The sequence below is a fragment of the Dacryopinax primogenitus genome, assembly GCF_000292625.1.
Source record: "Dacryopinax primogenitus strain DJM-731 SS1 chromosome Unknown DACRYscaffold_4, whole genome shotgun sequence".
NCBI classification, from domain to species: domain Eukaryota; kingdom Fungi; phylum Basidiomycota; class Dacrymycetes; order Dacrymycetales; family Dacrymycetaceae; genus Dacryopinax; species Dacryopinax primogenitus.
The window spans coordinates 628,813-656,083 of NW_024467201.1; the positions used below are offsets into that span (position 1 = coordinate 628,813).

General features: G+C 54.5%; 12 protein-coding genes across 12 annotated transcripts; 5 read left to right on the forward strand and 7 right to left on the reverse strand.

Annotated features, from left to right (window-relative positions):
• Positions 1-525: 525 nt before the first annotated feature.
• DACRYDRAFT_105243 (uncharacterized protein) lies at positions 526-1,460 on the forward strand (the record flags this gene model as incomplete). Its single annotated transcript, XM_040768062.1, has 4 exons — positions 526-651; positions 699-739; positions 792-870; positions 918-1,460. 4 exons carry the CDS (start codon positions 526-528, stop codon positions 1,458-1,460), a joined length of 789 nt encoding a protein of 262 aa, XP_040631068.1.
• Positions 1,461-1,573: 113 nt separating this feature from the next.
• On the reverse strand, positions 1,574-3,589 carry DACRYDRAFT_87444 (lysine-tRNA ligase; the record flags this gene model as incomplete). The annotated part of the gene is made up of 5 exons (XM_040776809.1): positions 1,574-1,944; positions 1,993-2,593; positions 2,643-3,263; positions 3,316-3,463; positions 3,513-3,589. The coding sequence occupies 5 exons, from the start codon at positions 3,587-3,589 to the stop codon at positions 1,574-1,576; spliced, it is 1,818 nt and encodes a 605-aa protein (XP_040631069.1).
• Positions 3,590-3,850: 261 nt separating this feature from the next.
• On the forward strand, positions 3,851-6,199 carry DACRYDRAFT_93580 (uncharacterized protein). The gene is made up of 10 exons (XM_040777167.1): positions 3,851-3,990; positions 4,052-4,257; positions 4,310-4,710; positions 4,760-5,092; positions 5,143-5,172; positions 5,223-5,361; positions 5,413-5,654; positions 5,706-5,812; positions 5,863-5,939; positions 5,994-6,199. The coding sequence occupies exons 1-10, from the start codon at positions 3,945-3,947 to the stop codon at positions 6,006-6,008; spliced, it is 1,596 nt and encodes a 531-aa protein (XP_040631070.1). The 5' UTR covers positions 3,851-3,944; the 3' UTR covers positions 6,009-6,199.
• Positions 6,200-7,279: 1,080 nt separating this feature from the next.
• On the reverse strand, positions 7,280-8,274 carry DACRYDRAFT_93581 (NADP-binding protein; the record flags this gene model as incomplete). Its single annotated transcript, XM_040777168.1, has 2 exons — positions 7,280-7,620; positions 7,668-8,274. The coding sequence occupies 2 exons, from the start codon at positions 8,272-8,274 to the stop codon at positions 7,280-7,282; spliced, it is 948 nt and encodes a 315-aa protein (XP_040631071.1).
• A 678-nt stretch (positions 8,275-8,952) lies between these two features.
• DACRYDRAFT_48621 (NADP-binding protein) lies at positions 8,953-10,059 on the reverse strand (the record flags this gene model as incomplete). The annotated part of the gene is made up of 3 exons (XM_040774856.1): positions 8,953-9,024; positions 9,072-9,379; positions 9,447-10,059. The coding sequence occupies 3 exons, from the start codon at positions 10,057-10,059 to the stop codon at positions 8,953-8,955; spliced, it is 993 nt and encodes a 330-aa protein (XP_040631072.1).
• A 2,077-nt stretch (positions 10,060-12,136) lies between these two features.
• On the forward strand, positions 12,137-13,687 carry DACRYDRAFT_105247 (uncharacterized protein; the record flags this gene model as incomplete). Its single annotated transcript, XM_040768063.1, has 2 exons — positions 12,137-12,568; positions 12,623-13,687. The coding sequence occupies 2 exons, from the start codon at positions 12,137-12,139 to the stop codon at positions 13,685-13,687; spliced, it is 1,497 nt and encodes a 498-aa protein (XP_040631073.1).
• An 803-nt stretch (positions 13,688-14,490) lies between these two features.
• DACRYDRAFT_48620 (uncharacterized protein) lies at positions 14,491-16,053 on the forward strand (the record flags this gene model as incomplete). Its single annotated transcript, XM_040774855.1, has 4 exons — positions 14,491-14,708; positions 14,759-15,611; positions 15,670-15,737; positions 15,819-16,053. 4 exons carry the CDS (start codon positions 14,491-14,493, stop codon positions 16,051-16,053), a joined length of 1,374 nt encoding a protein of 457 aa, XP_040631074.1.
• A 103-nt stretch (positions 16,054-16,156) lies between these two features.
• DACRYDRAFT_76535 (chaperonin-containing T-complex zeta subunit Cct6) lies at positions 16,157-18,092 on the reverse strand (the record flags this gene model as incomplete). Its single annotated transcript, XM_040776208.1, has 5 exons — positions 16,157-16,415; positions 16,478-17,548; positions 17,596-17,876; positions 17,928-17,979; positions 18,030-18,092. 5 exons carry the CDS (start codon positions 18,090-18,092, stop codon positions 16,215-16,217), a joined length of 1,668 nt encoding a protein of 555 aa, XP_040631075.1. The 3' UTR covers positions 16,157-16,214.
• Positions 18,093-18,351: 259 nt separating this feature from the next.
• On the forward strand, positions 18,352-20,206 carry DACRYDRAFT_20796 (acid protease). Its single transcript, XM_040772086.1, has 7 exons — positions 18,352-18,986; positions 19,037-19,197; positions 19,245-19,564; positions 19,608-19,633; positions 19,679-19,896; positions 19,943-20,023; positions 20,088-20,206. Exons 1-7 carry the CDS (start codon positions 18,640-18,642, stop codon positions 20,126-20,128), a joined length of 1,194 nt encoding a protein of 397 aa, XP_040631076.1. The 5' UTR covers positions 18,352-18,639; the 3' UTR covers positions 20,129-20,206.
• A 1,909-nt stretch (positions 20,207-22,115) lies between these two features.
• On the reverse strand, positions 22,116-22,367 carry DACRYDRAFT_41919 (hydrophobin; the record flags this gene model as incomplete). The annotated part of the gene is made up of 1 exon (XM_040774513.1): positions 22,116-22,367. A coding segment is annotated over one exon (252 nt), but the record flags the coding sequence as incomplete, so codon positions are not given.
• A 737-nt stretch (positions 22,368-23,104) lies between these two features.
• Positions 23,105-24,417, reverse strand: DACRYDRAFT_93585 (uncharacterized protein). The gene is made up of 3 exons (XM_040777169.1): positions 24,333-24,417; positions 23,880-24,279; positions 23,105-23,826 (listed from the first exon to the last, which is right to left on the reverse strand). Exons 2-3 carry the CDS (start codon positions 24,269-24,271, stop codon positions 23,265-23,267), a joined length of 954 nt encoding a protein of 317 aa, XP_040631078.1. The 5' UTR covers positions 24,272-24,279; positions 24,333-24,417; the 3' UTR covers positions 23,105-23,264.
• A 1,167-nt stretch (positions 24,418-25,584) lies between these two features.
• DACRYDRAFT_20798 (pyridoxal phosphate-dependent enzyme beta subunit) lies at positions 25,585-27,168 on the reverse strand. The gene is made up of 6 exons (XM_040772087.1): positions 27,026-27,168; positions 26,851-26,977; positions 26,682-26,800; positions 26,226-26,631; positions 25,979-26,170; positions 25,585-25,928 (listed from the first exon to the last, which is right to left on the reverse strand). Exons 1-6 carry the CDS (start codon positions 27,125-27,127, stop codon positions 25,792-25,794), a joined length of 1,083 nt encoding a protein of 360 aa, XP_040631079.1. The 5' UTR covers positions 27,128-27,168; the 3' UTR covers positions 25,585-25,791.
• Positions 27,169-27,271: the final 103 nt, after the last annotated feature.

The window sequence follows — 27,271 nt, forward strand, 5'->3', positions numbered from 1 at the left end:
ATGCGCTAGGGTCCGGTCTCTTCGTGTCGGTTTATAAAGCATGTTCCGACGATTAATTCGCAAGCTTTGTTTTGTTTTTTCATTAGTTATGTTACAGTAAATATCAATTTATTTTGCATGGATGCCTCGTATAATAATTCACCGATTTTCACCATCCTAAACATAGGTGAGGAAACACCGCACTTTTACAGCAAGGCAATGAATTTTGCAGCAGTTCTTGAAACTAATAGATACCATACACAATGCCAACCAGCTTGTTTTTTGAAAAAGGTCTGTTCTAATAGCAAAACATTCACAAAACGCGTTGTTGGATTGACCGGAGGCACGTGCTTCTATTACCACAGCCACTACTTTCCTTATTTGGTTACTTAGGGCAGGCCTTGGGGTCATTTCAGGGATTTGCGCCCGAGGGGTCATTGTAGGCAAAATGCGCCCGAAAGGAGGAATTACCTCGTTAAATTTAAGTTGGTGACCTCACAGTAGTGGCAGTGCTCTTATCAGTACTAGTGCTCCTTGACGCCCAACATGCAAGAACATGATCGTATCAACCTAGTTCGCCTGGTCAGGCGGCTTGAGTTACCAGCCAATCAGCCATCTACCTCTGAGCAAGACGCATATACTGCTTGGCTACAAGCGAAGAGCCAGTTGCAGGTACGTGCGTGGTATAGACCTCAATTCCCTCTGACACTCAGCAATAGAAAGTCGCGAATGCAAGATCGTTATGGAAGAATCTCACAAGGTATGAAGAGTTAGATATTCTGTTAACAAAGTTTGAATAACAGCATTTCCAGTGATGGTCAGACGTTGAATCTGGATGATCTGGACGCACGGATCGACAAGTTAGAGAAGCTCGCTGCCAAATCTGTCGATGTGCGTTTCACATACGACGACACTTCTACCAGACTAACCCAGCCCAGGAACACCCTGCGCCTCTCCCGCCAAGAACGTCTTTCCTCGAATTGCTGCCAACTCCCAAGCCTCTGCTACCCATATCTATCCTGCCGCCGCCCGAGGCACTCTCCGTCCAGACCAGCGCAGCAGCTGACACCACCGCTGAGCTCACTACGTCTGAACCGCTCGAATCCTCGCTCCTTCCTTCAGAGCCACTCCTGCCAGAATTTTCCTTCCTACTTCAGCCATCATCTAAAAAAGACAAAGAGCCGGAAGCCGAATATCAGCTAAACGCGATTCAACAGGAGTTGGCAGACCAGCTCGCGCATATGGGCCACCAGCTCAAGTTGAACGCGATCAACTTTGGAGAACGGTTGGCCGCGGACGTGGGGGTGGTCAAAGAAGCTGAGGAGAAGTTGACTGGGAACTTGGATAAGATGAAAACGGAGCGAGGAAGGTTGAGGGACTACTCGAGCACGGCGAGGGGGACAACATGCTTGGTTATTACTTGCATTTTGGTGGTGATTATTGCTTGGGTGATGATGTTTGTTGTGATCAGGATTACCTAAGTACGGAATGATGCATCTTCTCGGAGCACTATTTCTTGTCACGCAGTTATTGCGAGTATGGATCCATTTGCTAGCTCGCAGAATATGGCATGAGAATCTACGATATTTGAAGTCTAAATCTGGCCTGAGTGGGGAGCCTGAACATCTGGTTTCATGGCTGGGAAGAGCAACACCTCTTTGATGTTAGGTGAATCGGTGAGGAACATGACCAGACGGTCAACGCCAATACCCCACCCACCGGTAGGGGGCAAGCCATGCTCAAGCGCATCCACGAACGTCTCATCGATTCCTTGAGCCTCGTCATCTCCGGCAGCTTTCTGCGCTGCCTGCTGCTCGAACCGGATCCTCTGCTCGAAGGGGTCATTCAACTCGGTGTAGGCGTTGCAGAACTCCTTGGTGCACATGAAACCTTCGAATCGCTCGCAAAGGCCGGGGCGGGAACGGTGGTACTTGGCAAGGGGTGACATGATCTGCGGGTGACCAACTATCGATGGGTCAGCTCAACGACCTAGACCGAAGAGTGAAAACTCACCGATGAAGCTGGGACTAATGCACTGTGACTCGATGAACTCTCCCACGAGCTTGTCAAGCAAGCGCGCAGTCGTCTTCGGTGCGCCACACTCGATATTATGTTTCTCGCACTGCTCGCTGAGCATCACCCGAGTCGCGTCCGAGTTCCACTCATCTCCAACGGGCATTTTGACACCCAGCTCCTTCTCGAGCGTCTCGCACATGTCGAACCTCTTCCACGGCCGCTGGAAGTTGAGCTTGTATTCCTTCTTCCCCTCGCCCGGCCCTTCAGGATGGAATGTGAGCTTGGACTTGCCTCCAGTGAGATACTTGACCATCCCCTCGACCAGACCCTCGGTCATGTCCATAATGTCGTACATGTCTGCGTACGCCATATAGAATTCGCAGATAGAGAATTCAGGATTGTGCGTCAAATCGATGCCCTCATTCCGGAAGACGCGACCAATCTCGTACACGCGGTCAAGACCACCGACGACGAGTTGCTTCAGGTAGAGCTCGGGGGCGATACGCAGGTAGAGATCAAGCTTGAGATCATTGTGATGGGTGACGAAAGGCTTGGCAGTAGCACCACCTGCGATCATGGACATCATGGGTGTCTCGACCTGCATGGACGTCAATGTGCTTTCTCGCCATTCCGAAGGTGTGCCTCACCTCGATGAACCCTTGAGAATCGAAGAATCTCCGCATGTAATTGATCACCTTGCTACGGGTAATGAAGATATTCCTCGTATGCTCGTTAAGAATCAGATCCAGATACCGTTTCCTATACCGTGACTCTTGGTCCTTTAATCCTGTATGCTTGGGTAGCTGATGCAAGTTGGGAGAAAGCAGCTGTATATGCGTCGGGGAGATGGACAGTTCTCCTGCTTTAGACCTCGCAGGGGACCCTACAACACCGACAATGTCACCACGGCGGAAAGTGTCGTGTGTCTCGGTGAACGGCGTGGTGGGGGGCTCAGTGCCTGCAGGGGCGTTCGGGTGCGGTTGTGGCTGGTGGAAGTTGGCCTGCGCCAGGATCTGCACCTTGGCCCCGTCCGCGTGAAGATCGTAAAACCTCAAGTTCTGACCCGACGAGCGGATATTCTGCACCCTACCACCGAGTGCAACAACAACACTGTCGTCCCGCGAGCCATTGGCAATGCGCCCCGGTGCACCGAACTCTTTGACGAAGTCGGGCACGGACATGGTCACCTTGAACTTGTGAGGGTAAGGGTGTGTAAGGGGCTGTTCCTTCAACTTGTTGACTTGACGAGAGCGGAGCTCAAAGTATTGCTACTTACGCATCAGAATGCATATCTCGATGATAAGAGCAGGTCGAGCGTACACTAGGATCGAGTTCATCCTCATCAATGCCCGCCTGCTTGGCAGCCTTGGGCTTGGTAGCTGATTGTGCTGCAGCTGCAGCCTGAGCGGCTTGCTTTTCAGCTTTTTTTGCATCGCGCTCCCGTTGTTGTAGACGACGTTTGAGTTCGCTGCAGCGAGTCATGAATATTCTCACACGCGCCAAAGGACGGTGCTTACCTTTTAGAGATCTTTTCGCCGGTCAACGGGTCGACGCTAGAGGGCGCTGCTGGCTCGTTGGTCGGTATATCTGCCATTGTTCTAAAGATAATACGAGAGCAAGATGGTGGTTTTTGAAAGGAATGTGCGATGGGTCGAGTCAGTCGCGCGAGAATAAATCTCATGCGTGCACCAAAACGCGAGAAAGTCAGTTGCCATCAATGAGGCGTTGTGGCGGCCATGTAGGACCCCTAGAGTAGGTACACCGGGGTCCCTGGTCGCTGGGCGATAGTGCCCCCGACCCGCTCACATGAAGTGAGTCGCATCCGTTCAGCGTTGTCCATGGGCAAGCGCTCTCGCACTCTCTCCACGACCAGCGACAACAACGACACACCTGCAAAGCGTCCTGCTCTCTCCCATACTCGTCTGCCCACTCCAAACTCCACTAGACATATGTCTGACGACGCAATTTCCGACTACTACTCTGACGAGGAGATGGGTAAGCACCTCCACCTCCTATCGTGCGACCTGGGGTGTTCACTTGCATATCTATCGGTTAGAGTACAACTACTCCGATCCAGAGCAGGACGGCGATGACGCAGATCTAGAGAACGAGGAGGAGGAGGACTATGCCCAGTTCACCCCTGCTGTCCTGGGGAAGCGTCCTCTTCCTTGGGAGGTCGAGTACGAGAGCCTCGAACCCGACAAGCTCCGCGAGATCGTCAACAAAGATGTCGAGCATGTTGCTGGGATTTTTGGTGTTGAGGTTCATATTATTCCACTTATACTCGCTTCACCGACTGATGATACCCCGATAGCCTGAGATCGCTCGAGCTCTTCTGCGTCACTATAAGTGGAACAAAGAGAGGCTCATCGAGCAATACATGGACGGTCCTGAACGAGTCCTCGCCGCTGCTGGTCTTCCCGCTCAGTCTGGATTACCATCGTTCTCTAACTCTCGCTCTCTCGCAGCAACGAAGAAGCCTGCAACCAAATCCAAGTCGTTCTCTTGCCCAATCTGCGCCTCTACCCAACCAGGCGAGTCAGCTATGGCTCTCCCATGCGGGCACACGTTCTGCAGCGAGTGCTGGGAGATGTACATCACCTCCAAGATCAAGGACGAGGGGGAGTGTGATGTTCGATGTATGGAAGAGGGTTGCGCGATCCGCATTCCGACCGCGTGGATGAAGAAGTTGCTGGACAGTCATACCTATGCCAGGTACGAAGAATGCAATCTCTAGCAACAACGAGCCTGACTCTATCTATAGGTATCAAGAACTGCTTTTGGCCGCATATGTGGCCGACAACAGAAACTTCGAATTCTGTCCCTTCCCGTCCTGCGACCTTACAGTCATGACACCGAACTTCTCACCTACACCCTCTGCACTCTCCACCACCGTCCCAACAGTGCACTGCGGGCACGGGCACACTTTTTGCTTCGGCTGTGGCGAACAGCAGGACCACCGTCCGCTCATCTGTGCTGTCGTCAAGATGTGGCTCCGCAAGTGTGCGGATGACAGCGAGACAGCCAACTGGATCAAGAGCAATACTAAGGAGTGCCCCAAATGCGTGAGTACCATCGAGAAGAATGGAGGGTGCAAGTGCGTCGCGAATTCACCTCGTGGGAAAGTGTATGCTGACACGTTGCTAGCCACATGACCTGCAAGAAGTGCAAGCATGAGTGTGTTTAGACTGAATTCTGATAGACCCCTATACTGATGTATTTCGCAGATTCTGCTGGGTATGTATGGGACCGTGGACAGAGCATGGCACAGCATGGTATAACTGCAATCGATACGACGAGAAAGCTGGTGTAGACGCGCGCGATGCCCAATCGCGGAGCCGTGCGAGTTTGGAGCGGTACCTTCATGTGCGCCTCTCATCCTTACTTGTATACATACTTTCTCACATCAAATTCCAGTATTATAATCGTTACGCGAACCACGAGCAATCCGCTCGCTTAGACAGGGAGCTGTATGCTAAGACGGAGAAGAAGATGGAGGAGATGCAGATTGCTTCTGAGCTGACGTGGATTGAGGTGCAGTTCGCCAAGCGCGCTGTCGACGAGCTCGTGCGCTGCCGCACTACTCTTAAATGGACGTACGCGATGGCATTCTACCTCGAGAAGAATAACGAAACGATCATGTTTGAAGACAACCAAAGGTGCGTAATCAGAACGTTGTATGCTCAAGGACTGCTCATTTAGGAATTCAGGGATCTTGAGCGCGCAGTGGAGGAGCTCTCTGAGCTACTTGAGAGCCCCATCGAGCCTATGACTATCACCGAACTGCGATCAAAGATGACCAATTTGACCGTTTATGGTACGTTACTGCTCTCATCATGCCCCTAGCAGTTCTGACCATCCATGCAGTTCAGAAGCGGAATGAGATCATGCTCAACGATACCGCTCAGAAGTACCAAGATGGGGCTTGGATATGGAATGTTTCAGTGCGTATTCTTCTTCGCTGTAACGTCAAATTGATACTAATTCATTACTTACAGGTTCCGGACTTCTAGATCGGGGGTGTATACCTCTATTTTACCCCTAGCACGATTATTCCACGCCCATTGCGCAACGCCTCGGACCCGTGCACATTTCCCTTTCCTTTCCATCCTTTACGTTTCCTCTCATTCCCTTCATTTCTCGTTCCGTATTTACCTTCTTTCCTCCTACCGCATGCCACACTAGCCACTCCATCCACCCCATCCACCACCGTTCGCACAACGTGTATTGTCCACTGGAATATAACAAGTCGGAATCTACGGTCCCCGCGGCACTGGCAGGCGACTCCACAGCAATCGATGTTGCAAGCTTTCAGCAAGCGACAACCTGTCGTTGTTGCCGAGAGCACCCACCAGCACATCACGAAATCTTCTGAAGTGTGGTGAGAAGACAGAGTATGTGCGAATCTTCCGTTTTATCTCTCATCTTTTCCATCATCTCAGTAGGGCCTAGATGCTGGCAGCAGAGGTATTGCGGTGTTTCGTAAAGCTGATCTTATAAACACAATCGCACATCAAGCCGAAGATGACAACGGGTTTCTTGCGTAGAGCTACGGCTGAGAATGGGCCGTCGCGCTCAAGCCCTCAGCAAATACTGCTCGACAATCCCTGGCACCTCTGGATCTATCAGACTGAGCTGCTCGACTGTGTCGGCCTGTCCAAAACTGTCAGCTTTGCATGATGCAATCTCTAGCAACACTCGCCCAAAGTTTTTCCTTGATCATCTTCCCCCGCTCGCTCCTCGCGAACGGGCTCGGTTCACAAATAAAGCAGCTCTTGATGTACTTTCCGATCTTCCCATCCAAGTTCTTGCTGACAGTGGTATAGGGGAGGGTGCGCGAACCTGCTTCTGTGGATGGTGCAAACAATTGACTGAATATCCAGAAGCCCCAGCTGCGCACGTGTCGCAAGAGCTGAGAGTGGCAGAAACCGGGATCGACGGTATTCATACTGACGGTGAGCGTTCGAGGGAGTCGTTCAGACAACGCGACCGTGGAGAGCACGTTGAATACTACCACTTGTCAGGTCTTCGTAAAAGCAGAAAACCCACACTCACACTTCGTGAGTGAATACCGGTTTTCTATCTTTCCCTTCTGCGCGCAGTCATGATCCTCACAAATGCAGTCACTCTTCGAACTGGATATCCCGACGAAGATATAGCTTAAAGCTATCGCGATCTGGATCGGTTCTAGGCTCACACCAAATACTGTTTGATAATATGAGGCACCTCCGGATCTACTAAACTGAGCTGCTCGATCGTATCAACCTGTCCGAAACAATCAGCCTTACACGGCGCGATCTTCAGTCGCACTCACCCAGAGCTTGTCTCTAATCGTCTTTCCCCGCTCGCTCCTTGACAACACGCTGGACTTACTGATGAAGCAACTCTCAGAGTACTCCCCGCTTCTCCCATCCAAGTCCTTGCTCACGGCGGTGTACACAAGCGTGCGCGAACCCATCTCCGTCGTTCGCGGGAGCACCTGTTTGAACACCCAATAGCTCCAAGTGCGAGGGACGTTTCGGGCAAGCTGGGAATGGCAGAATCCAGGATCGAGGGTATTCACGCTCAAAGCGGACGTTCGAGGCAGTCGCTCAGATAAGGTGAATGTGAAGAGTACGTTGAAGACTATAAACTGTCAACTCCCGGTGATGGTCATAACACGAATAGCGTACGTTTCGTGAGCCGATACCGATTTCCCATCTGCCCTTCCTCTGCACAATTCTCCTTGCTGCTCAACAGTCGTAACATGCTCGGTGTAGCCGCATCAGCTTCTGGCACGTCTGGGACCCAGAGATGCAGGCCCGAGTTGAGGATCACGACCCTCGGCGTTGGCGGGTCTGCTTCTGCCTTGGACAGGAACGGGAGCAAGCGAATCGCGAGCAAGCAGGTCGACAGGTGGTTCACTTGAAGCATGAGCTCCCACCCGTCTCCCGTCTCCTGCCGCTCGCGCAACGCAGCACCGGCATTGAGGACAAGCAAATCGAGCTTCCCGCCTCCTTCCCGCTCAAACCGATCGCAGAAAGCCTTCACGCTCGCAAACGAAGCCTGATCAACCTCCCAGCACTCGACCTTCCCGACCTTGCCCTTTCCAGCTTGTTCGATCTCCTTTACCGCTTGCGCACCTTTGGCAGCTGAACGGCAAGCGATAATAAGCCGCGCAGGGCCGAGAGCTGCGAGATGCTTCTCTGTTTCGAAGCCGAGACCGACGTTGCCCCCCGTGAGGATGACGGTGCGCCCTGTTAGTGGTCGGGCGAAGGAAGCGACCGACGGGAGAGGCATCCATTGGTAGTACAATATCGAGAAGAAAGAAGTCGTCATCGCGCTACCCGAAAGCCTGCAAGCAGTCGGAAAATGAGCTATATATACCACCAGTAGACAAGAGCATTTGAACACCATCTCATCGTATCGTCGAACAATTCCTCCCAGTGAGTCATGGACGATCATGGATTCCGCCGTTCACTAGCGTCGAGGAGTTTCTACGTCGTAATCAACCTACGAAGTCCACGAAGCGCTCCATGGAAATGCACGTGATCCAGGAGCGTCTTTACTCGGTATATCACGAAGCAAAGGAATGCAGTCATCTAGATGTGGGGCGTTGCAGTGACAGTCCGTTGGAGTGGATCCACACTGCCGAAGCTGGTGGGTTTGACTCCTACGGCGAAGGACCGGACGGGACGTTCACATTATCTCGTTTCCGGCTAGACGGGCACTGGTGTCGAGGGTTGGCTGCGGAAGACGACTGTCTCCCATTCCAAATTGTTCACGACCTCGTGATTGCACGAAGCGTCGCGCATGCATGTACTTGGTCAAGTCAAAAGACTCTCCTGCTTCTACGTCCTGAAGCTGTCGAAGGTTGCATTCAACACGTACGCTCCGCATATACTGTACACACGAAAAACAACCTCTCCCCTTGTCATCAAGTATGCCTGGTATCTGCACTTGTCGTTCAATCTACGCTCACTCGAGATACTGCTTGATGATCCTCGGCACTTCCGGATCGACCTCTGAAAGGAGTTCAATCGTCTGCGCCTAGAAGCAATGAGTCCCTCTCCGCGCGTCTCACAAAACCGACTTACCCAAAGCTTATCGCGGATCATCTTCCCCCTCCTGCTCCTCACCAGAGCACTCGGCGAGCTCACAAAGCAGCTCTCGACATACTCGCCATACATATCATCCAAGTCCTTCCCAACCGCAGCATGCACGAGCGTGCGACTGCCCACCTCCGTAGTGCGCGCTACGAGCTGCGTGTAGAACCAGAACCGCCAGGAACGGACGTTCCGCCCTAGGGAGGAGCGACAGAACCCGGGGTTGACGCTGTTTGCTATGAGCGGGTTGGAGGCGGGTATATGCTCCGAGAGGGACTTGGCGAACATGACGTTGAACACTGGGGGGATGGTCAGTCAGTGCCGTCATGGTGTCTACATATGTAGCCAGGGAATCGAGCGACCCACGTTTGGTGAGGGGATACCGCATCATCATCCCCTTCTCCGTCTGGCAGTATTTCTTACTCGCGAGCAGCTTGAGCCACCCATCGCCCGCTTCGTCCACCTCCTGCACACCCGGGACCCAGTGATGCGTCCCGGAGTTGACGATGACGATCCTTGGTGTTGGTGGGTCGGGGCTCGCCTTGCTCAGGAAGGGGAGCATGCGGAAAGTGAGGAGGGCAGGAGCGAGATGATTAACCTGGAGCATGAGCTCGAGTCCGTCTTGCGACTGCGCATACTCGAGCTGCGCAACACCGGCATTAAGCACCAACAAGTCGAGTTTCCCCACTTCCTTCGCCCATCGGTCTGCGAAAGCAGTGACGCTCCCAAACTGGGCTTGGTCGATCTCCCAGCATTCGACGCTCCCCACTTTGCCCTTCCCGGCAGCTTGGATAGCCTTGACTGCTTCTGCCCCGCGGGCGGCGTTGCGCGAGGTGATGATGAGTCTTTCTGGACCGAGAGAGGCGAGATGCTTGGCCGCTTCGAAGCCGAGGCCGACGTTACCCCCTGTGAGGAGGACGGTGCGGCCTGTAAGAGGACGGGCGAAGGAGGAGACGGAGGGAAGAGGACAGTATTGCATCCATAGGTAGGAGGAGCGTGTTGCTGCCATTGTGTAGCGAGGGGTTTTGATAGTTTGGGGGCGAGATGGAGGTTGGCCTCAGAGGACGAATGGTATTTATACACCCTTTATCGACGTCTGTCCATGTTAGACATCCGCCGTCCTCACGTCCAAGGTCGCACATCCCAAACAAGACAGTCACGGTAACCAAACATCGCCCAAAAGAGACAGTAACGTAAGCATGGACAGTTCAAATCCACGCTGCGTCATCGCCGTGGACGCGTCCAGGACCCCAGAACATAAGGAAAGGGTATGGAAACCTGTTCTTGTAAGAGAAAGGCAGCCCAGAATCGGGGCAAGGTATTACATAGTGGATCTGAAGCGGAGTTGGGTTATATACGGGTACATGTCGTGGATGGGCATAGTGTTGTCGCGGTTGCTTAAGTCTAGTGATGGATGCAGGGGCTCTTGCAGGATGTCACTAGAGCCAGGATGACCCGTGATGAGGAATAGCTTTCCAGGAAATCAATACCTCGCCTCACGTGCGCTGGAAAGCTCCTTTGGCTAAAGGAAACCGAAGCCACCTCAACTCGTCGTCGACTCACCGCAGCCAGGTCAGAGAGAAATCTCTGACTGCGCATCTGCCCTGCCAGCGCTCTCGTGCTCCACCAGCCAGCACATACGCCATGAGCAACAGCATCAACATGATATCAACATCAACAGATCTTCCGAATCCAAATTCGAATCCCGCATGTCATGAATCCCATTCATTTGCCAGCACCCAGCACCCAGCCAGCTGCAGCCGGGTAACCGTTCCTCCTCCTCAGCCGTCTCTATATCTCTTTCCTGTCTTTGTCCTACTGCTCGCTGGCGCACTGCCCAGAGCTAAAAATACCTCAGCCAGCATTTGCCTATCCACTCCACTTATCATACCTAGCATTCGATAGAATGGTAAGAAGAGCCAGAGCCCGATTTGCGGAGTTTCCGAGGAATTGGGGTCGTAGGACCTTACCTTAGGCTCGGTTTATGCGCAGCGGGGCTCGTGCGACTGGGTTCATGTTGGTGCTGGTGCTCAGGCTGGACCGCGGGACCTCGGCCTGTTGAGAAGTGTGAATCAGCGCGAGGCGGCGAGTGTACTTTCTATATCCGGCGAGTGTTTGTTCGTCCGAAGGGTTCGCTCGGGGTTGGCGGTCCTGTTCAAGCACGGGAAACGCGCTCCTGCAGAGGTTGTCCTGTTCTCAGCCCTGCATCAGGGGATCTTCTATGTTAGTAGGCTGCCTGTCAGAGCAGGGTACAAGCCCGTGGCTAGATCCAAGGGCGAGCAAGGACAGACAAAGGGAAAGACGAGGGAAAGACGTGGGAATCGGGGTCCTGCATCCGGCCCGACGTGGATCCAAGATCCTACCTATCCTAGCCATCCTAGCCATCTGCAACGCCGTGCCCAGTCGAAAGATCCCTGAAAGTCCAAGATAGATCGTCGTACCCTGAACAGTCAGGAGTCAAGCGGCTGTCGGCGGAGAGCGTTTGTCGCCTAATCAAAAAGAATGACCATTAGACTGCGAACATATGGAGTACTCAAGTCCCGAGCCGTGCCCGCGTAGGCCGGAATTGGAGGAAGGGGATGTATGGGGGTGGAGTGCGCTCTAGTCGGAGGAGTGTGGGGAAGGTTAGCCCCGGGGAGGTTTCGGGCGCGGCGGGCTGTGTGCTGGGATACAGTATTAGTGGGTTAAGTGTCGTTGGTGAGGGTTTGTCATCCAGGGGAGAGTGTAGGTGGTATGTAGATGAGATTGTTTATTAGGTACAAGGAACGAGGGATATTGTAGGTTTGTACCATGGTGGATGGATGATGTGATTGGTGGGATGTCGTTAGTGATGACGTCGGTGTTGCGTTGATTCGCTGTAACGGAAGCAAGTACTAAAAAGGGAGAATCGAAAGAAGGGTCCGAAAGGTCGGTGCTGTGTGGCGAGTGGGGGTGGGTGTGGATCCATCGTGTCATCCTATCATACACTTAGTATTCTATTATCCGCCCTAGTTACTCTCCCTCATTCATCCATCCCTCCCTATAGCCACTCCTTACCATCCACCCACCACCTAGTCATGGCAACACTCTACCCTCCCAACGCTCCGTTCCAAACAGCAATGGCATACCACACTCCACCAGGAACACCTCCCCGCTCCGTACAATCATCTCCTCGCTCATCCCTCTCCTCACTCTCACACCGTCCTCCCTCACGTTCATCACTCTACCCTTCACGCTCTTCTCCCACCCTACCCGCCCTTACAGAGGATCAGATCGCCGCCTCCTTCCCTGCAGCACGACCCCTCAGTGTACTTATCGACGACGCACTACGTATGGAGGCGCTCTCACTCGCAAAGACACCTGACCTGGTGGATCATATGAACTCTGCAGACCCTTTCGGCAGTATGTGGCATAACGAATCCCCTTATGATGCCTGCCTACCAGGACAACCGATGTATGGACACAAGAGCAGACCGGGGAGCATGATCTTCCCCCAATCGCAGTGGGAGGTATGTTCCTTCCTTCCATCCTAACCTGCAAATATACATGCTGAGCACGTGCAGGGCCACCCCCAGCCCCTCCCAAGATCAAGAAGAGGCAGCGTGCTCGTCCCCTCTCCGCTCTCCCAAACCTCCTACCCAGCCTACCCGTCCTACCCCACCCCTACCCCCTCGCTCAACGCAAAACGCGCTTCCTTCCTCCTCCTCGACCCGATGGACGAGCCGCTCTCGCAGGAAGACGCCATCTTCGCTCATGTCCAGTCTGTCAAGCGGGAACGGAGGGACGCACTCCTCTGGGCTAAGGAGAGGGAGGCACATGAGCGGGCTGCTATGCCGCAGGAACGACCAAAAAAAGGCTTGTTTAGCATGTTTAGCCGCAAGAGTAGGCCGTCATCTCCCTCCCGAACGAACTCGACACGGGAAAAGAAATCCCGGGGGGAGAAGGCAGACAGCTCACCGAGCAAAACAGACAAAAAAGCCACAAGGAACTTCTCCATACTCTCACGCAAAGGGACGAAGCTCAAACGACGGCCGAGCGAGAAACACGGGCTTACCCCGACACCCACTACGAGCTCGGCAGTGACGGTCGGCTCTGCCAGCTCGGGGAGTCCATTTGTGAGGCCTGACGAGGAGTATAAGACAACGCCGTTTGACGCTGCTGCGCATCCTATGCCAACTCGCTCGCTCTCCCATTCTCGTTCACAACATTCTCATCAGTCTCATCAGTCTCACCACTCGCACACCCAACCAGAACGGGAAGAAACACGCACACCGGTCCCGGTACCACAACACACTCCTTCCCCAGCTCCAGCGTATACCCTCCTGGACCCAGCAGGCATCGTCCTCCCTTCCTCCTCGCCGGACGAGCTCCCTCGCCCTCCATTCCCCAGCCGCCCGAGTCTGAGGAGCACGCAACAGCGTTCTACCTCAGGCTCCGGGTCGGGCTCAGACTCGCATGAGAGCGGGGCGAGCGCGGAGAGTTCGGAGGTGATTACTCCTCAGACACCGGGGACGCCGGTGCCGGGGCTGGTGCAGCCGCTCCTTGACGGGAGGATGGGGAAGGAGGTCCCTACGACTGCGCCTGTGCCTGTGGAGGATGGGCCGAAGATCCCTGTTCCTGATGCTTGAACATCCTTTCATGTTGACTATCGATCCGATAGGGGAGATGCAGCGAGCTGGCCGACGCCTGCAGGATCAGTACGACTCTTCCACCCTCCCTACTCCCTACATTACGCTCTCTCCCGTATTTCGTATTCCCTCGGACTCTCAGACCCTTTCCCACCCCCAACCACATTCACTCACTCACTCACTCACTCACTAGTTTCCTCGCATTCTCACACTGATTCCCTCGCATGTTTTATTCCCCTTTTGGACTGGGACTCTGGGACTGGAAGGAAGTTTGAGATTAACTAATCTTGTTTTGTTCGGTTTTGTGTCTAGAGGATACACGATACGCTATGGTGTACGGTGTAGGTGTGTGGTGTGTGGTTGTGTTTCTTGTGCTTTTGATGTGTGGTTGTTGGCATGGGGTGGTGCACTAGGTGCAATGGTTTTAGTTGGTTGTACCTGGTTGCATTCGTTTTCTGGTTACCACTGGTATGGGGTTTGAACATCGTTGGTCGCATACCAAACACATGTCCAATACGACGTTCGATCTGCAACTGTTATGACATCACCCAGATGAGGAACGAAGACCCTTCCTGCTCTCCTGTTCGACGGCCGCATACACACAACCCTCTCCCTCTCCCTCTCTGTCTCTCTGGTCGCTCTATGCCCCGATATGCTCTTGATATCCTAGACGATTGCACTAGACTGTTGAACTCGTATTGAGCATGTTCGGCTTTGTGAGAGGTGTGAGAGATGTGAGGGCGAGCCTGCCTTTTGCTTGTCTCTCGTATAGCGTGTATGATATCGTGCGACATTCACCAAGGATGGTTCATCTCCGATACCAACAACGCTCTCTCACCACACTATCGCTGTCCCCTCGATCCATCCCCCACTTCCACTTCCCCTCCCACTCCCTGCGACACTTCCACCCCTCTCCCATACGAAACGATGTCTTCTTCCTCTCTCTCCCAATGCTCAAAGCTCAACTCCTCACACTCACCCGCTGGTCCCTCCTCCTCCTCCCCTTCATCTACCGCTACAAGTACGTCCTTTCCTCTCCCTCCCCCTTCCCTCCCACCTAACACACACAAGAACATGGAAACACTACCCCCGTCTCTCTCTTCTCCTCTTCCAACTCCCCATCTTCGGAATCTGCCTCACCCTCGCCCTCGGGCTAGATCAAGCGCCCAACACCCACCGCTGGCGCTTACTCCTCATGTCCGAGCGGGAAGAACACCTCTGGGCCCAAACGAGGGTAAACGAGTGCCTCGCCCTAGACGGACCGCTCGTCCTTGGCCCTGGGGAAAGAAGAGTAGAAAGAGTGAAGCGCGTGTGCGAGAGACTCGTAAAGGTGCTAGACGACGGGCCGGAGCACTACGTCTCCTCTGCTGCGCACGCGGTTTCGGAACTCAGAGACAGGCTCAGGCTCCCCCGCCCTCAGCGGCAAGGACAAGCAAGCCCGAGCTTTATCGCCCAGACCGGGGTGTTACCTTTCCTCCCCGAAAGCCAGAACCCGACCAAGCTCCTCTCCCCTACCGAGTGGAGGATATATGTTGTCGACTTGCCTAGGATAAACGCATTTGCACTCCCGACACGGGAGGTGTTCGTCTACACCGGGATTATCGATTTGCTTTCCCTCGACACGGACGCGGACGACAACGGCAACGGGCTAGCGCATGCCCAAATGCAGGAAACGCTCCTCGCCGGCGTACTGGCACACGAGATCGCGCACGTAACCCAGCGTCACGCGGTCGAAAATGCCGGGTTTACAAACCTCGCCGCCCTGGCGTTTGACCTCCTCCGCAGTATCTCTTTCTCCCTCACCATATCCTTCCCGTTGGTGAGCGACGCTGCGGGGGGAGTTATCAATGGGCTTCATGAGTGGGTAGCGGAGAGAGCGTATTCGAGAAAGTTGGAGATGGAGGCTGATGTGGTTGGATTGACGGTGCGTCCCTCCTGGACGGTTGGGGAATTAGCGGGACAGGGATGTTGACGACATGCAGTTTATGGCTAAAGCGGGGTATGACCCGCGTATGGCGCTCGATCTCTGGGACGCGATGGCAGCAGTAGAGTGCGTCCCTCCAAGCCCGCACGCAGAGCACCGGCCAAGCTAACATGTTGTATGTTGTCTGGTGTATGTTTATGCATATAGGGAGGACGCGGCCGCTTCCGGACGGACGTCTTTTGCCGACAAGCTCCCTTTTCTGAGGACACATCCCACTTCGGCCCAGAGGCAGAAGGTGCGTCGTCCTGAGATGAGCAGTGCTGTAGAGCTTATGGCTCATGAGAGTAGAATATCGAGAAACACCTGCCGGCGGCTGTCAGGTTGTACGAGGCGTCGCCTTACAGGAAAGGGAAGGCTGCGATGCCTGCAACCCAGGACCTGACGGGGAAGATCCAGAACGACCGGGATAGGAGTGCGCAAGCTGGGGGTGAGCAAACTGCCCAGACACCCAGTACCCTACCGAGCACCGACTAGTTAGATGCGACTCCCATGACATTAATGACGACTGTACTCCTACTTCTACTCCCCCTGCCCTAACAGCGCTCATTGGCCCTCAGGCTTGAGGGACGACCTCCCCGCGCGAAGGATCTCATCCGTGTTCAGCAGGTTGATCGCAATAACAGAAGCGGACTGGATCATCTGCCGCTTGACGCGGTAGTTGTCCCATATCCCGTGGACTGTTGGGTCTACTGGCTCGCCAGACTGCAGGTCGATACCGACCACATGACCCTCCGCTTGTTCTTCCTATACGTGCGTCGGATGTTAGACATGACTGTTCTGAGGAACCGAACCGAGTAAGGACGCACCTGAAGAGCGACAATCGTATCCTGCACGTCAAACCCTCCATTCGCCGCCAGCGTCTTAGGTATGATCAGCAACGCGTCCGCAAACGCCTGCACGCCCCATTTGGCCCTCCCCTTCGCTTCCCTCTTGACCTTACCAGCTACGTGCGCCGCACAGGCGATCTCGAACGCTCCTGCGCCAGGGATGAGCGACTCGTCCTCCAATGCGTTCTTTACGCTTCTCAGCCCGTCGCGGAGCGCGTCCTGGATCTGCTGGGTAGTATACGCGTTGGGGCCCTTGATGAGGAGCGTAACGCTCTTCGGGTCCTGGACGTCCGTGACAAAAGTGTACTTCTCCTCGCCCAGCGTGTGCTCGTATACCAGCCCAGCCCAGCCAAGGTCAGTCGGGGAAAGGTCGTCCACCGAGTTCTGTGCCACTCCGCCGCAGATAAACTGGAGACGTTCCATATTTCTCCGCTTGGCACGGCGCAGCGCTAGGATCCCGTTCTTTGCTAGGATGTCGAGTGAGAGCGGGTCGATTCCTTTTTGGTTGATGACGACGAAGCCCTTTGGCTTGCCTTTCTTCCCCTTTTCGTCTACGGCTTGGTCGCATACGAGGTTTTTGAGCTCGACGATCTTCTTCAGCTTGGCGTCGACGAACCGGCGCTCGGACTCGACGAGTTTCTCGCGCTGCTCAGCAGAGGAGTAGAAGAACCCAGAGTTGACCTCCGTCTTCTCATACTCGAGCGAGACGTTAAGCGTGAGGATGAACGCGTTCTCGACGCGCTTCGGCATGTCTGGGTGCCTTGCACCATGATCCAGTACCAAGCCGCGGATTAGCTCCGTGTCAGAGTCAGTCCGATGCTGCATCTTCATAATCTCAACCATGTGCAGGTCGACAGGCTCCCGGATCGCGTCGACGCCTTTTGCATCAGCGGGAGGGGGGGGAGGGCGGATGCAGAGCACGGCGTCTACTACGTCGGCTGCGAGCTGTTGCGCGAGCTTGGGGTGGAGCTTGGTGGACAGGGAAGTGTGGGCAACGGAGATGAGGGTAGCGCGGTCCAGTTCGCGCTTTACGCGGTAGCTGTCGAGGAACTAGGAGAAAGTAAGTGTTAAGCTGTGCTGGCAGAGCATAAGCGTACCTCCAACGCCCCCTTTTTGGCGATATCGTACCCTTCTGCAATCACAGTCGGATGTACACCCTCGGAGGTATACCGGTCCGACTGCTTCAGAAGCTCCCCTACTAAGAGGACGACCGAGGTTGTCCCGTCGCCTACTTGGTCGTCTTGTGCCACAGCTGTGCGTGCGATCATCGCTGCGGTTGGGTTTTGGATCTGCATCTCCGAGAGCAGGACTTTGCCGTCTTTGGTCATTTTGATGTTTCCTGATCCGTCGACGAGCATCTTGATTGTACCCCGAGGGCCTGGTGTTTTGTATTAGTAGTGTTTTGGATATGTAGAATTTATGCACGTACCGAGGTTGCCTTTGACGACATTTGCGAGCCCCACCGCGCCGGTAGTGTTAACCTGCTCTCCATTAACCAACCAATGCCAAATTCTGGCAGATGAAAGCGTACCTGCAGCGCGGCAGCACGTCGTACACTCTCAGCTTTCGGGTTGAGAGTCTCAATAGAAGCCATCTTAGATGAGTGTACAAAATCTAGAGAACTGCAAAGTTATGACTATGCTCTCACGAGTACGCGGCCTGGAAAACGCGCGTGCACAGGGAACGGAAACGAATTTTCATGTGCCTCCTGATCATTCACCAGAGAATTCGACCCTCTCTTCTTCAAGCCTTTGTTACTGGTTATCTCATCACTATGTACTCTTCTCACGCATGCACTGTTGGAGCTGAAACGCAAGAGATTGATTGATTGATTGTGTCCCCTGCGTCGGTGCTGGTCATGTCAACAACTATTCTGCCGACGTAATAGGAGAGGAATGCAGCCCAATAGAGCGAACACGGAAGCGTAAAGAGTTCAGATCATCGGAATGTCATACCTCTCAGTCGCCTCATGTGCGGAATTCACTGTGCCAGGCAGTACGAGTTCAGCATGTCAGAACGGTACCGGCGGTTCTGCTGGGATGCCAAGACCTTCTTTGCCTTCCTACTCGGGGACCTCTTATATCCCTTCTGTCCTCGCTTGTCCACTTCGTCCGTTCGTTCTCCCTCTAGCCTGAAAGACGATGCGTTCTCTCTCTGGCCTACTACTGACCCAAGTCGCTCTTTACCCTCTTTTCTCTCTCTCACTCCCAACGCCCAACCCCCTCCCCGGCCTACTCACAATCCCCCTCCAGCGTCAAGTCCAGCAAGGGCTCCTCTTCCTCAGCTTTGAGCAAACCAGCCCCAGCCCCGCAGCAGGCCCAGACGGGACATACAACGCTGCGGTCGCGAACCAGCAGGTGCAGGTTGTCACTGCCGTCCAGACTGGGAATGGGCAGACGTTCCCCGGTATGCTGGTCGACACGGGGAGTGCGTTCTTGTGGATGAACGCGGGGCAGACGAAATATGCCCCTGGGCCGCATTCGCACTCGTATGTTAACCACATACCGTCTCTCTCAGATGGGACTCACGATTGCATAGGACGAACTACACCTTTGCCGTGGGGTATGGTGCGGGATCTGCCACTGGCGTGGTCTACCAGGATCAAGTGACGATCGGCAGCGCGACCGTCTCCGAGCAATACATCGGTGCAGCAACGAACGTGACCGCCTTCCATGAGCTGGTAAACTTTGACGGCATCCGTGCGTGTTCCTTCCCCTTCCCTTGGGCTTGCGTTAAGCTGACATAGTGGGCCTGGGCCGTGATATCGGGAACAATGGGTCTATCCAGGGGTTACAAGTCACGCCTACGTTCGTCGATTCCCTGTATAACGAAGGTAGGATCTCTGAGCGCACGGTGGGGATCTACCTCGCTCCTTTTGGGGAGAACGGGACGCAGACGAATGCTGGAGAGCTCACGTTTGGCGGAGTGGACAAGAGCAAGTTTGAGGGTGAGCTGGTGTGGGCACCGCAGATGCAGAACGATAGGCATTGGGCGGTGCAGATTGACGGAGTGGCCTATGGTTCGCAGGGCTTGCAGAATGGTACTTCACAAGCTATTGTCGACACTGTATGTGCTCTCTTCGCCTCACCACGTCACTGACCCCTTGCAGGGCACGCTACCCATCTTGCTGCCCTTGTGAGCCCTCAGCATCCTTAACCTCTCAGTTGTTAACCCTCGCAGTGACGCCTTCTTCGGCCTGCACAATCTGATAAACGCATCGATAATGGACACCGGCCCGCTCGCCGGCTGGCTCAGCGTCCCCCCTGAGATTGACCTCCAACCGCTGACGTTCACCATCGGCGGCTCAGACTTCCCCCTCCCACCCGAAGCGTACCTTATTCCCGAGAGCCTATACGAGCACTTCAACGTCACTGGACCCGAGAGGCCAACGTGGTTCGGTACGTCTGGTCTGACCCGGCTTGTCCCCAACTGACAGCAAGACAGCCAGCGGTGGGTTCGGGAACGCAGCTCTGGGACAAAAGTTCTTAGAGATGTTCTATTCCGTATATGACTCGGACGAGGACCGTGCGTATTTTTCGTGCTATTGTTGGCTGTTGTCGTGGAAGGTTGCTGATGCGAGACGGTGTAGGAATCGGTTTTGCTCCTCTTGTCGGGAGCGGATCGATGTGAACTCTGTCCGCTACAGTTTCGGTCTGTTCTCCCACTTCATACTTCGGACAATGTCGTGGACAATGTAGCTAGATAGTCGGACAATGAACAATACTTGTTTTATGGACGAGGCGAGACAGTGCCTGAACCGAGACGTGGCTGACCCGAGCCCTAGCCAGGCCGGGAGGAAATGAAAGTCCCGGGCGTCGGCGCCTAACCCGAGTCCGCGAGCGCCTAGCCGTGTCCCTTACGTCTTGTCCGAGTCGTTGTTCCGCTCATGTGACACCGATCTGTGCACAGGCCATCGACTATCCGCTATTACCGACAGTGAATGAGCGCATCCGACTCCTGATGCGGCTGCGCCTCTGTGTGGGGGATGACATCTATCCGACCCACAGACTAGGGCCTCTCTTGCCTATTTAGCTTGGGCATGAACAGCCTGTCAATGCCACAAGCGCCTCTTCCCTGAACCTTAACAATCTTCAAACGAGCTACTATCAGACACTACAAACATGTTCAACACTCCATCCTGCTCTACCTCATTTACTGCGATGCCTGTCACTCCTTCTCGCCGCACACGTAGCATGCCCCGCACTCCGGAGGACGACAACTTCCCCCCTCTCCTCCTCCCGAGCTTCGCCTCGACCGAATCGGTCTACACTCTCGCCTCCCCGCAAGGCAGCCCGATGAAAGAACATCTCGCCTACCCCGAAGCGCTCGCTCAGTTCACAGCTGGCTTCCTGCCCGAGTCTCGCTCTCGCCCGAGGAGGTTTCGCACTACCCCCGATATGAGGAAGAAACATCTCTCCACTATGCTCTCCGAACGATGCGCTTCCCCGGGCGGGGCGCTCGCTTGCTCCCCCTCAGGGTCGAGGCGTAGCTTGAGTAGGAGGAGGAATACGAGAACCGGGCGTGGAGCACAGACACCCCCCCGCCAGCTGAGCTACCAAGACATGCGAGAACTGCAGAGGCACATGCGCCGCTCGCCCTCGCTGCACGCGATCCTCGTCTCGGCAGAAGAGGACGCATACACAGAGGAACCGCGACCTCTCCCCCTGCTGCGTACTCCCGAGCCATGGATAGTACCGCCTACACCACGGCGCATCCTCCTCCCTCTGCCGAAGGAAGACGCTCCCCCCCGTGCCTCTTACCGCGCTTACGAGGCACACGAGTTCGACGGTTGGCTCAAGCCCGGTCCTCCTCCTTCTCTCTTCCTCCGCATACCTTCCGAACTGTCAGTAGCAGGGCCGAGCCGCCCCGTCTCCCCACTCGCACGCTCCCGAGCACTGAGGCGCAAGTCCCGCTCTGGCTCCCCTGTCCCTCTCTCGCCCTCCACACCCGCTCTGGCCGCCCTGCCCGCCGGAGAGAAGACAGACCCGCAGTCGGAGTCGGAGTCTATCTCCATCACAGACCCTTCACTCCTCTTCACAACACGCTTTGCACCTGCGACGGCACACAGCTCCCCAGCGCTATCGCGCCTCAGCGTTGCCGACTTCCCTGCCCCGGGAGTGCAGGGTGCGAAGTCTAGATCTGTCTCCCTACCCCTTTCTGGGAGGCCGAGATCAAGAGTCAGCCAGATGCTGGGAAACGTCTGGAACTCTATTGGCTTTGGGGCACGGGTGATGATGTAGGGACGCGGCTGTTGACAGAAAAGAAGACACTTGTAATCAGCTAAATCATTGCATGCACTATGCACATATGAAGCAAACAATATACATTATAATCACTTAAACAGACTGCAATGAGCGCGCATACATGCAGGGTACTGCGACTGCCAGGATGACACGCCATAAAAGCCCCCGTCTCGTTTACAATCTGGCGGCTGAGTGTGCATATATGCACTCCTTGTCGAGTGAAAGACGGTGCGAAACGAAATGAATGCGATTTTGTCTGTTGTACAACTAAGGATACAGCGAATGCACGGTCTAAAGATACACATCTTCTCTCGATCTACTCGTACACCAAGTCATACAATAGCGGGAAAGCGACATGTATGCGCCCACCACGCTCAGAGGGAGATGGGGCTGCAGCCAACGTTGACGAGGCCATTGTACGTTTGGTCGCCGCTGCAGCAGACCGGGATGGCGTTACATGTCTCGCCGCTGGCGATCGACCCCAGCGGGCTGCAGTCGATGCCCAAGGAGGAGCCCGAGTCCGGTTGCGTTGATGAGTCGAGGCGGAGAATGGAAAAGATCAAATTGGCGGTGGACGACTGGTGCTGGATGAGCTGGTTACAGCAGTGCTGGCCGGCAACGTTGCAGTCGCCCACGGGGTTGCGCTTCTCTGCACCCGACGTGATGATGTGCGTGGCATGCGCGTGGGGCGTGTGTGTGCGCGTGTGGGATGGTCGGTGGGTGTACTCGAACTCCCGGTCGGAGATGGCATGCAGCCGCGGGTGCAGCGTGGGGGATGCAAGGGCGGGTTGGAGAGCGGCGAGGAGGAGGAAGGGGAGTGTGATGAGTGTGCAGAAGCCGTGCATCCTTGGAATGAGTGTTGGGTTATTAGGGTAGCGAACGTAGGTTACCAACGAAGGATATGTTTGGGTGGTGGGCACCGAACTGTGATGGTGCTGGGAGGTGGGACGATGGTGGTGGGCGAAAGAAGGAAAGGGGGGAGAAGAGGTCGGGTGGTTCTTATATACCAGAATAACGCCACAGAACGAGTCGATCGGTGCACGGGCCATGAACGGACTGCAACACGTGTGCTGAGTGGGGATCGAGTGTGATTTGGCGAAGAGTAAGACTGCGATGTACTTCAGGTTTCCTTTTCTGGACACGAGATGACCGATGGAGACCCGCGGAACAAAACGCTATTCCGAAAACGGTAAGCGATCGCCACAGAACACCCGTAGAACACGATCGGAGTCTCACCTGAATCTCTCTTGATAGTCGACGCCGTATTCAGCAAGCACCCAGCGCCACGGACAAGGGAGAACGTGTGTCATGAACTTGGTATTTCAGTTCGCTATTCTATCGTACATTGTTCTGTCGGCACTCACGTGTTCGTAACAGTGGTATGAAATCAACCCATCAGAATGTCTTCGAAGGCCCGCTTCTTCTGCTAGCCATATAATACACAGGAAAGTCATGGTATGTCCCAAAACACAAAGAACGAAGGATAGTCAAGCCACTCTAGGCAAATACGCTTTGTAAATGCCTCATCCACCGACAAGCGAAGCAAGCCATTGTAATAGGCGGAACAATATTGAGCCCCTCCAACCGCTTCGCCTGTAGTGGGTTGTTAATCGCAATCGCCCACTCGCGAGCACGATCCACTGATCGTCAGGCTGGTCGCCCGTTGCTGTAGCCAGCGCCTCCACATCGCGTTTCCGGTCTGGTGTCAGCAAAGGGAAGCGTAGAATCTCGGCCGACTTCTTGATCTCTGTCGGGAAAAGAGCGAGAAGGTGGACGATGCATGGGTTTGTCAACTCCGCGGGGGACACCCATAAACGCCCATGTGAAATAGCACCAGGTGGTCGTCCCGGTTGCATGTTCATGTAAATTGAGGGATCGGGAGAGGCAGATAGAGGTGGAGTGGAAGGGTCAGTGAATGGGTCCGAGGAGGACCGGTTGCGTCCAAGCACAGGTGGTGGCGGAAGGGCAATGTCGACCAGTGAAGTGTCGTCAACGGAAGCATTTGGCTCGTTCGCTGGGAGCGTGTCCGAAAATCCCAGAATGCCCTTGAGCATTGTGATTGCGTCGCGCATGAACTCCTCGCCCCTATCATGTGCTTGTCAGCTGCTGACCAACGCGTGTCGCATGTTAGAACTTACGCTGACTCCATGAAGACGGCGTCATCCAACTCCCATTCTACACGATATCCTCCGGCACCACCTTGATGTTCGGATCGAGCCATTAGGCGCAATGTACAGTACAGTCCCTCGAGGAACTTGCGAACACCGGGCAGCGTATCCATTGTCTTGGCCCACTCCCTCAAGAACGCCGAAAATTTCCCCTCCCTTTCTTTCTGTGCGGCTTTACTCTGAGGTCGCGCGCGAGAAAGAGGTGTTAACGAATGTAGCGGAACAGTTGAGCTGAGCAGGGCAAGCATGGCAGATTGCAGTGCCAGCGTTCTGTCAGCGTGAAATTGTGCACGAATTGAAGCTTGTATGCGAGTGAAACGCGCTCGCTGAGAGGGGGGAAGATTCGACAGGATAGAGTTCATCTTCTGACCTGAATGGGAAGTCAGTACAGCCAAATTATCAATCTCGGGAAGTATCGCGAACCAGATTCATGTGATTGGCGATAGAAAAAATCTCGACATTGTTTCTCAAAGTCTGCAACGTCTTCAGCTCGAGGTTGAGGACTTTGACGCGGAGGGGGTTTCGGCATATGAACCATATTGGGAGGCGGGCTGTGCGCGCTGCCGATGCTCGACCGTGGGCTAAGCAAAGGCAACGCTGATGGAGGCGGGGAATGAGGCGGGGAGCGGGAATGACTTTGATGATTGGCCGTGAGCCGTGGTGTGTATGAGGTGTAGGATTGAGAGAATGAGCTGCTGTTCGACATGCTGCTTGGAAGGGTACGCGACGAAGGCCCACGATGGTAAGATGCGTTGGCTTTATCTATTCGCAGAGGCGCTGGCGGAGGTGCCCGTGCACGGACGGGTGGTGGGTATGAATCGACGAGAGACATGAAGTTGGCGGTTTGTGGTTGATGAAGAGTTAAGCGCAGTAGATGGGGAGTGTTGGTTGCCAGGGGCAAAAGAGCGCCGAGTGTGCCAGGGGTCGCGTCCCCCCTGTACTAAGTAGTTGTAGACAGTGTGAGGGTTGCGCGTCGACGCTGGAATTCCGGGCAGCGTGCAGAGGGTGCGTTGATCGCGAGCTCGCTGGTGGACGTCGGGATGAGAGCGTGTCGGACGCAAGCTGTCGGGTTATTTTGGGGGGATAATGAAGCTTGTGATGGTCCCACACACCCTTCATGGGTTGTGTGTGGTCCTTAGCCTCGGCCGGCGACGCCGGGCCAACGGGTAAGCAACTGATTCCGCGCCGCGCCGTGGTGTCTGACCTCAGCTCACCACAATGACTGCGCGTCAACTGTGTCAATCCACCACCTCCCCGTGTCTGCCCGTCCCCTCTGACTCCCATGCTGTACATTTTACCCGGTCATGGTCTAATGCTAAAGACAGCGTAGTACTGCTATCATTCATATTCTCTCCCCGTTCACCTCATTCGGTAATATCAACAACGCGATATGGCCACTCGGACACGTGTCTCTGGAATGCACGTTACAATCTGCATTGTTGGGCATGGCAGTGTTCCGTTGACTCATGTGGTACGAATTCGGCCAGTGACCACGTCATTGTCATCTTGTCCATTATCAACTGCCTTCTTATGGCTCACGCGTCCCGGATATCCGGTCCCACCAATCATGTGCTCTCCACGCGGACGGCGCCCATCGCCCGAGTCCATGTGGGTGTAAACTGTATGGTTTAAACGCTCAGGACAGATTCTGTTGGGGAGATATGACCAACAACGCGAAATAACGACTTTATTTGGGACAATATCTCCATCTCTCCTGCGTGCGTAAAGTGGAGATTGCCTTCCCATTCCCCAGGCTCCGGAATTACCCTGCGGTCGTAAGGGTCCGGATCACCGATGATAACCCATTATCAGTCACTTATGTCAGCTGAATGGGGAATTATCGTTGCCCTGTCCTTAAACCGCTCCACATTCCTTGTTGATTCTAAGGTAGTACAACATACTTCTGCAGATGATCCGGAATTGCAGACTCCATGTTCTTCGACTGTAACCATGTGCGTGAGAACAGCCGAGTCTGGTACCGATATGCTCCATCGCAAAGGATAGTCACGATGGTTTTACCTTGTATATGTCAGAGTTCATGCTACAGGCGCTCGAGGTTGGCAACTTACCCTTTCCAAGAACCTTGGCAAGCTCAACCGCAGCGACAACATTGAGCGAGGAACTCGCGCCAAGATATAAACCCTCTTCATCCAACAAACGGTACAGCATTTCTACCGTTTCCTCATCTGGTATTGAGAATGAACCATCCATCTGGTCGATTATCGGCGCCATGTTGTTAGTGACGCGGCCCTGACCAATGCCTGCAGGGGAGGGTCAACCGACTTGAGCTGGGCCATTCGACGCAGTACGACATACCTTCCGTAATGCTGCTTCCCGCACGATGCTTCAGCTTGCCGCCAGATCGAATATAGCTATCGAGAACACTACCAGGAGGATCGGCCAGCCAAGTCTGCACGCCCTTCGCGTTCTCCTTCAGATATCGTGATACACCACTGAGAGTCCCACCAGTGCCCGTAGCACAGATGAATCCATCGATGTTCCCCGAGCCTCCGACTTGCGAGAGAATTTCGGGCCCAGTCGTCCGGTAGTGCGTATCCGCATTGGCGGTGTTGTCGAACTGATCGGTCCAAACGGAATTAGGGTCGTTCTCGGCGTGTCGCTTCGCTTGGTGATTGTAGTTCTGCGGATTCTCATATGCGACAGCAGGGACAGGGTAGACCTCTGCCCCCAGCATGCGAAGCAGATCGATTTTCTCTTGACTCTTCACACTGTGTGAGCGAGACGTAAAAGTGACAAGAATTTTGTACAAACCTGCGTATTAGGCATGTATATCACGCATTTATAGCCTCTTGCTCTGCATACATGAGCCAGACCGATACCAGTGTTGCCTGCAGTCCCCTCCACGACAGTCCCACCAGGCTTGAGCAAGCCTGTCATGCATTGTCGGTATCTGTAGTCTCGCTTCACAACACCAGCGTACCACGCTTCTCAGCATCAAGGATAATCCCTAACGCCGCCCTGTCTTTGACGCTTCCACCCGGATTCTGAAACTCTGCCTTGCCAAGAATGGTACATCCGGTTTCCTTCGAAAGCTTTTCTAGCTTGATCTGTTATGCTAGTTGAGCACACGTACAGTGGGCCATACGCGGACGGACAAGAGGAGTGTTACCGATTGCCTCAACCAAGCCCGACACCGTTCCTGAGGTAAATCCTCTCCGAAGAGGCGTCTTTAAAGCAGGGAGGGATCGTACGAACATTGGCGTCTCTATCAACCACGCAAAGTTTCCCCCCAAAGTTCAACAGCCACCACTATTCTGGAGATGATGCAATCGGAGATGAAAAGGGTCCGAACCAGAGCCATGTGCGGAGGCATTCTAAGGGTGAGGACCAGCGCGTCCGAC

Bases quoted from the DNA above. Each gene is read 5' to 3' on its own strand.
- DACRYDRAFT_20796 (XM_040772086.1), top strand. From the start codon at position 18,640: ATGCGTTCTCTCTCTGGCCTACTACTGACCCAAGTCGCTCTTTACCCT. The intron at 19,198-19,244 runs GTGCGTGTTCCT...AAGCTGACATAG, and splicing joins GGTAAACTTTGACGGCATCC to TGGGCCTGGGCCGTGATATC. The intron at 20,024-20,087 runs GTGCGTATTTTT...GAGACGGTGTAG, and splicing joins ATATGACTCGGACGAGGACC to GAATCGGTTTTGCTCCTCTT.
- DACRYDRAFT_93580 (XM_040777167.1), top strand. From the start codon at position 3,945: ATGTCTGACGACGCAATTTCCGACTACTACTCTGACGAGGAGATGG. The intron at 3,991-4,051 runs GTAAGCACCTCC...TCTATCGGTTAG, and splicing joins CTACTCTGACGAGGAGATGG to AGTACAACTACTCCGATCCA. The intron at 5,093-5,142 runs GTGCGTCGCGAA...ACACGTTGCTAG, and splicing joins GAGAAGAATGGAGGGTGCAA to CCACATGACCTGCAAGAAGT.
- DACRYDRAFT_20798 (XM_040772087.1), bottom strand. From the start codon at position 27,127: ATGTTCGTACGATCCCTCCCTGCTTTAAAGACGCCTCTTCGGAGAGGA. The intron at 26,801-26,850 runs GTACGCTGGTGT...AATGCATGACAG, and splicing joins CCTTGATGCTGAGAAGCGTG to GCTTGCTCAAGCCTGGTGGG. The intron at 26,171-26,225 runs GTATGTCGTACT...CCTCCCCTGCAG, and splicing joins GGGAAGCAGCATTACGGAAG to GCATTGGTCAGGGCCGCGTC.
- DACRYDRAFT_93585 (XM_040777169.1), bottom strand. From the start codon at position 24,271: ATGAACTCTATCCTGTCGAATCTTCCCCCCTCTCAGCGAGCGCGTTTC. The intron at 23,827-23,879 runs GTAAGTTCTAAC...AGCACATGATAG, and splicing joins GCCGTCTTCATGGAGTCAGC to GGGCGAGGAGTTCATGCGCG.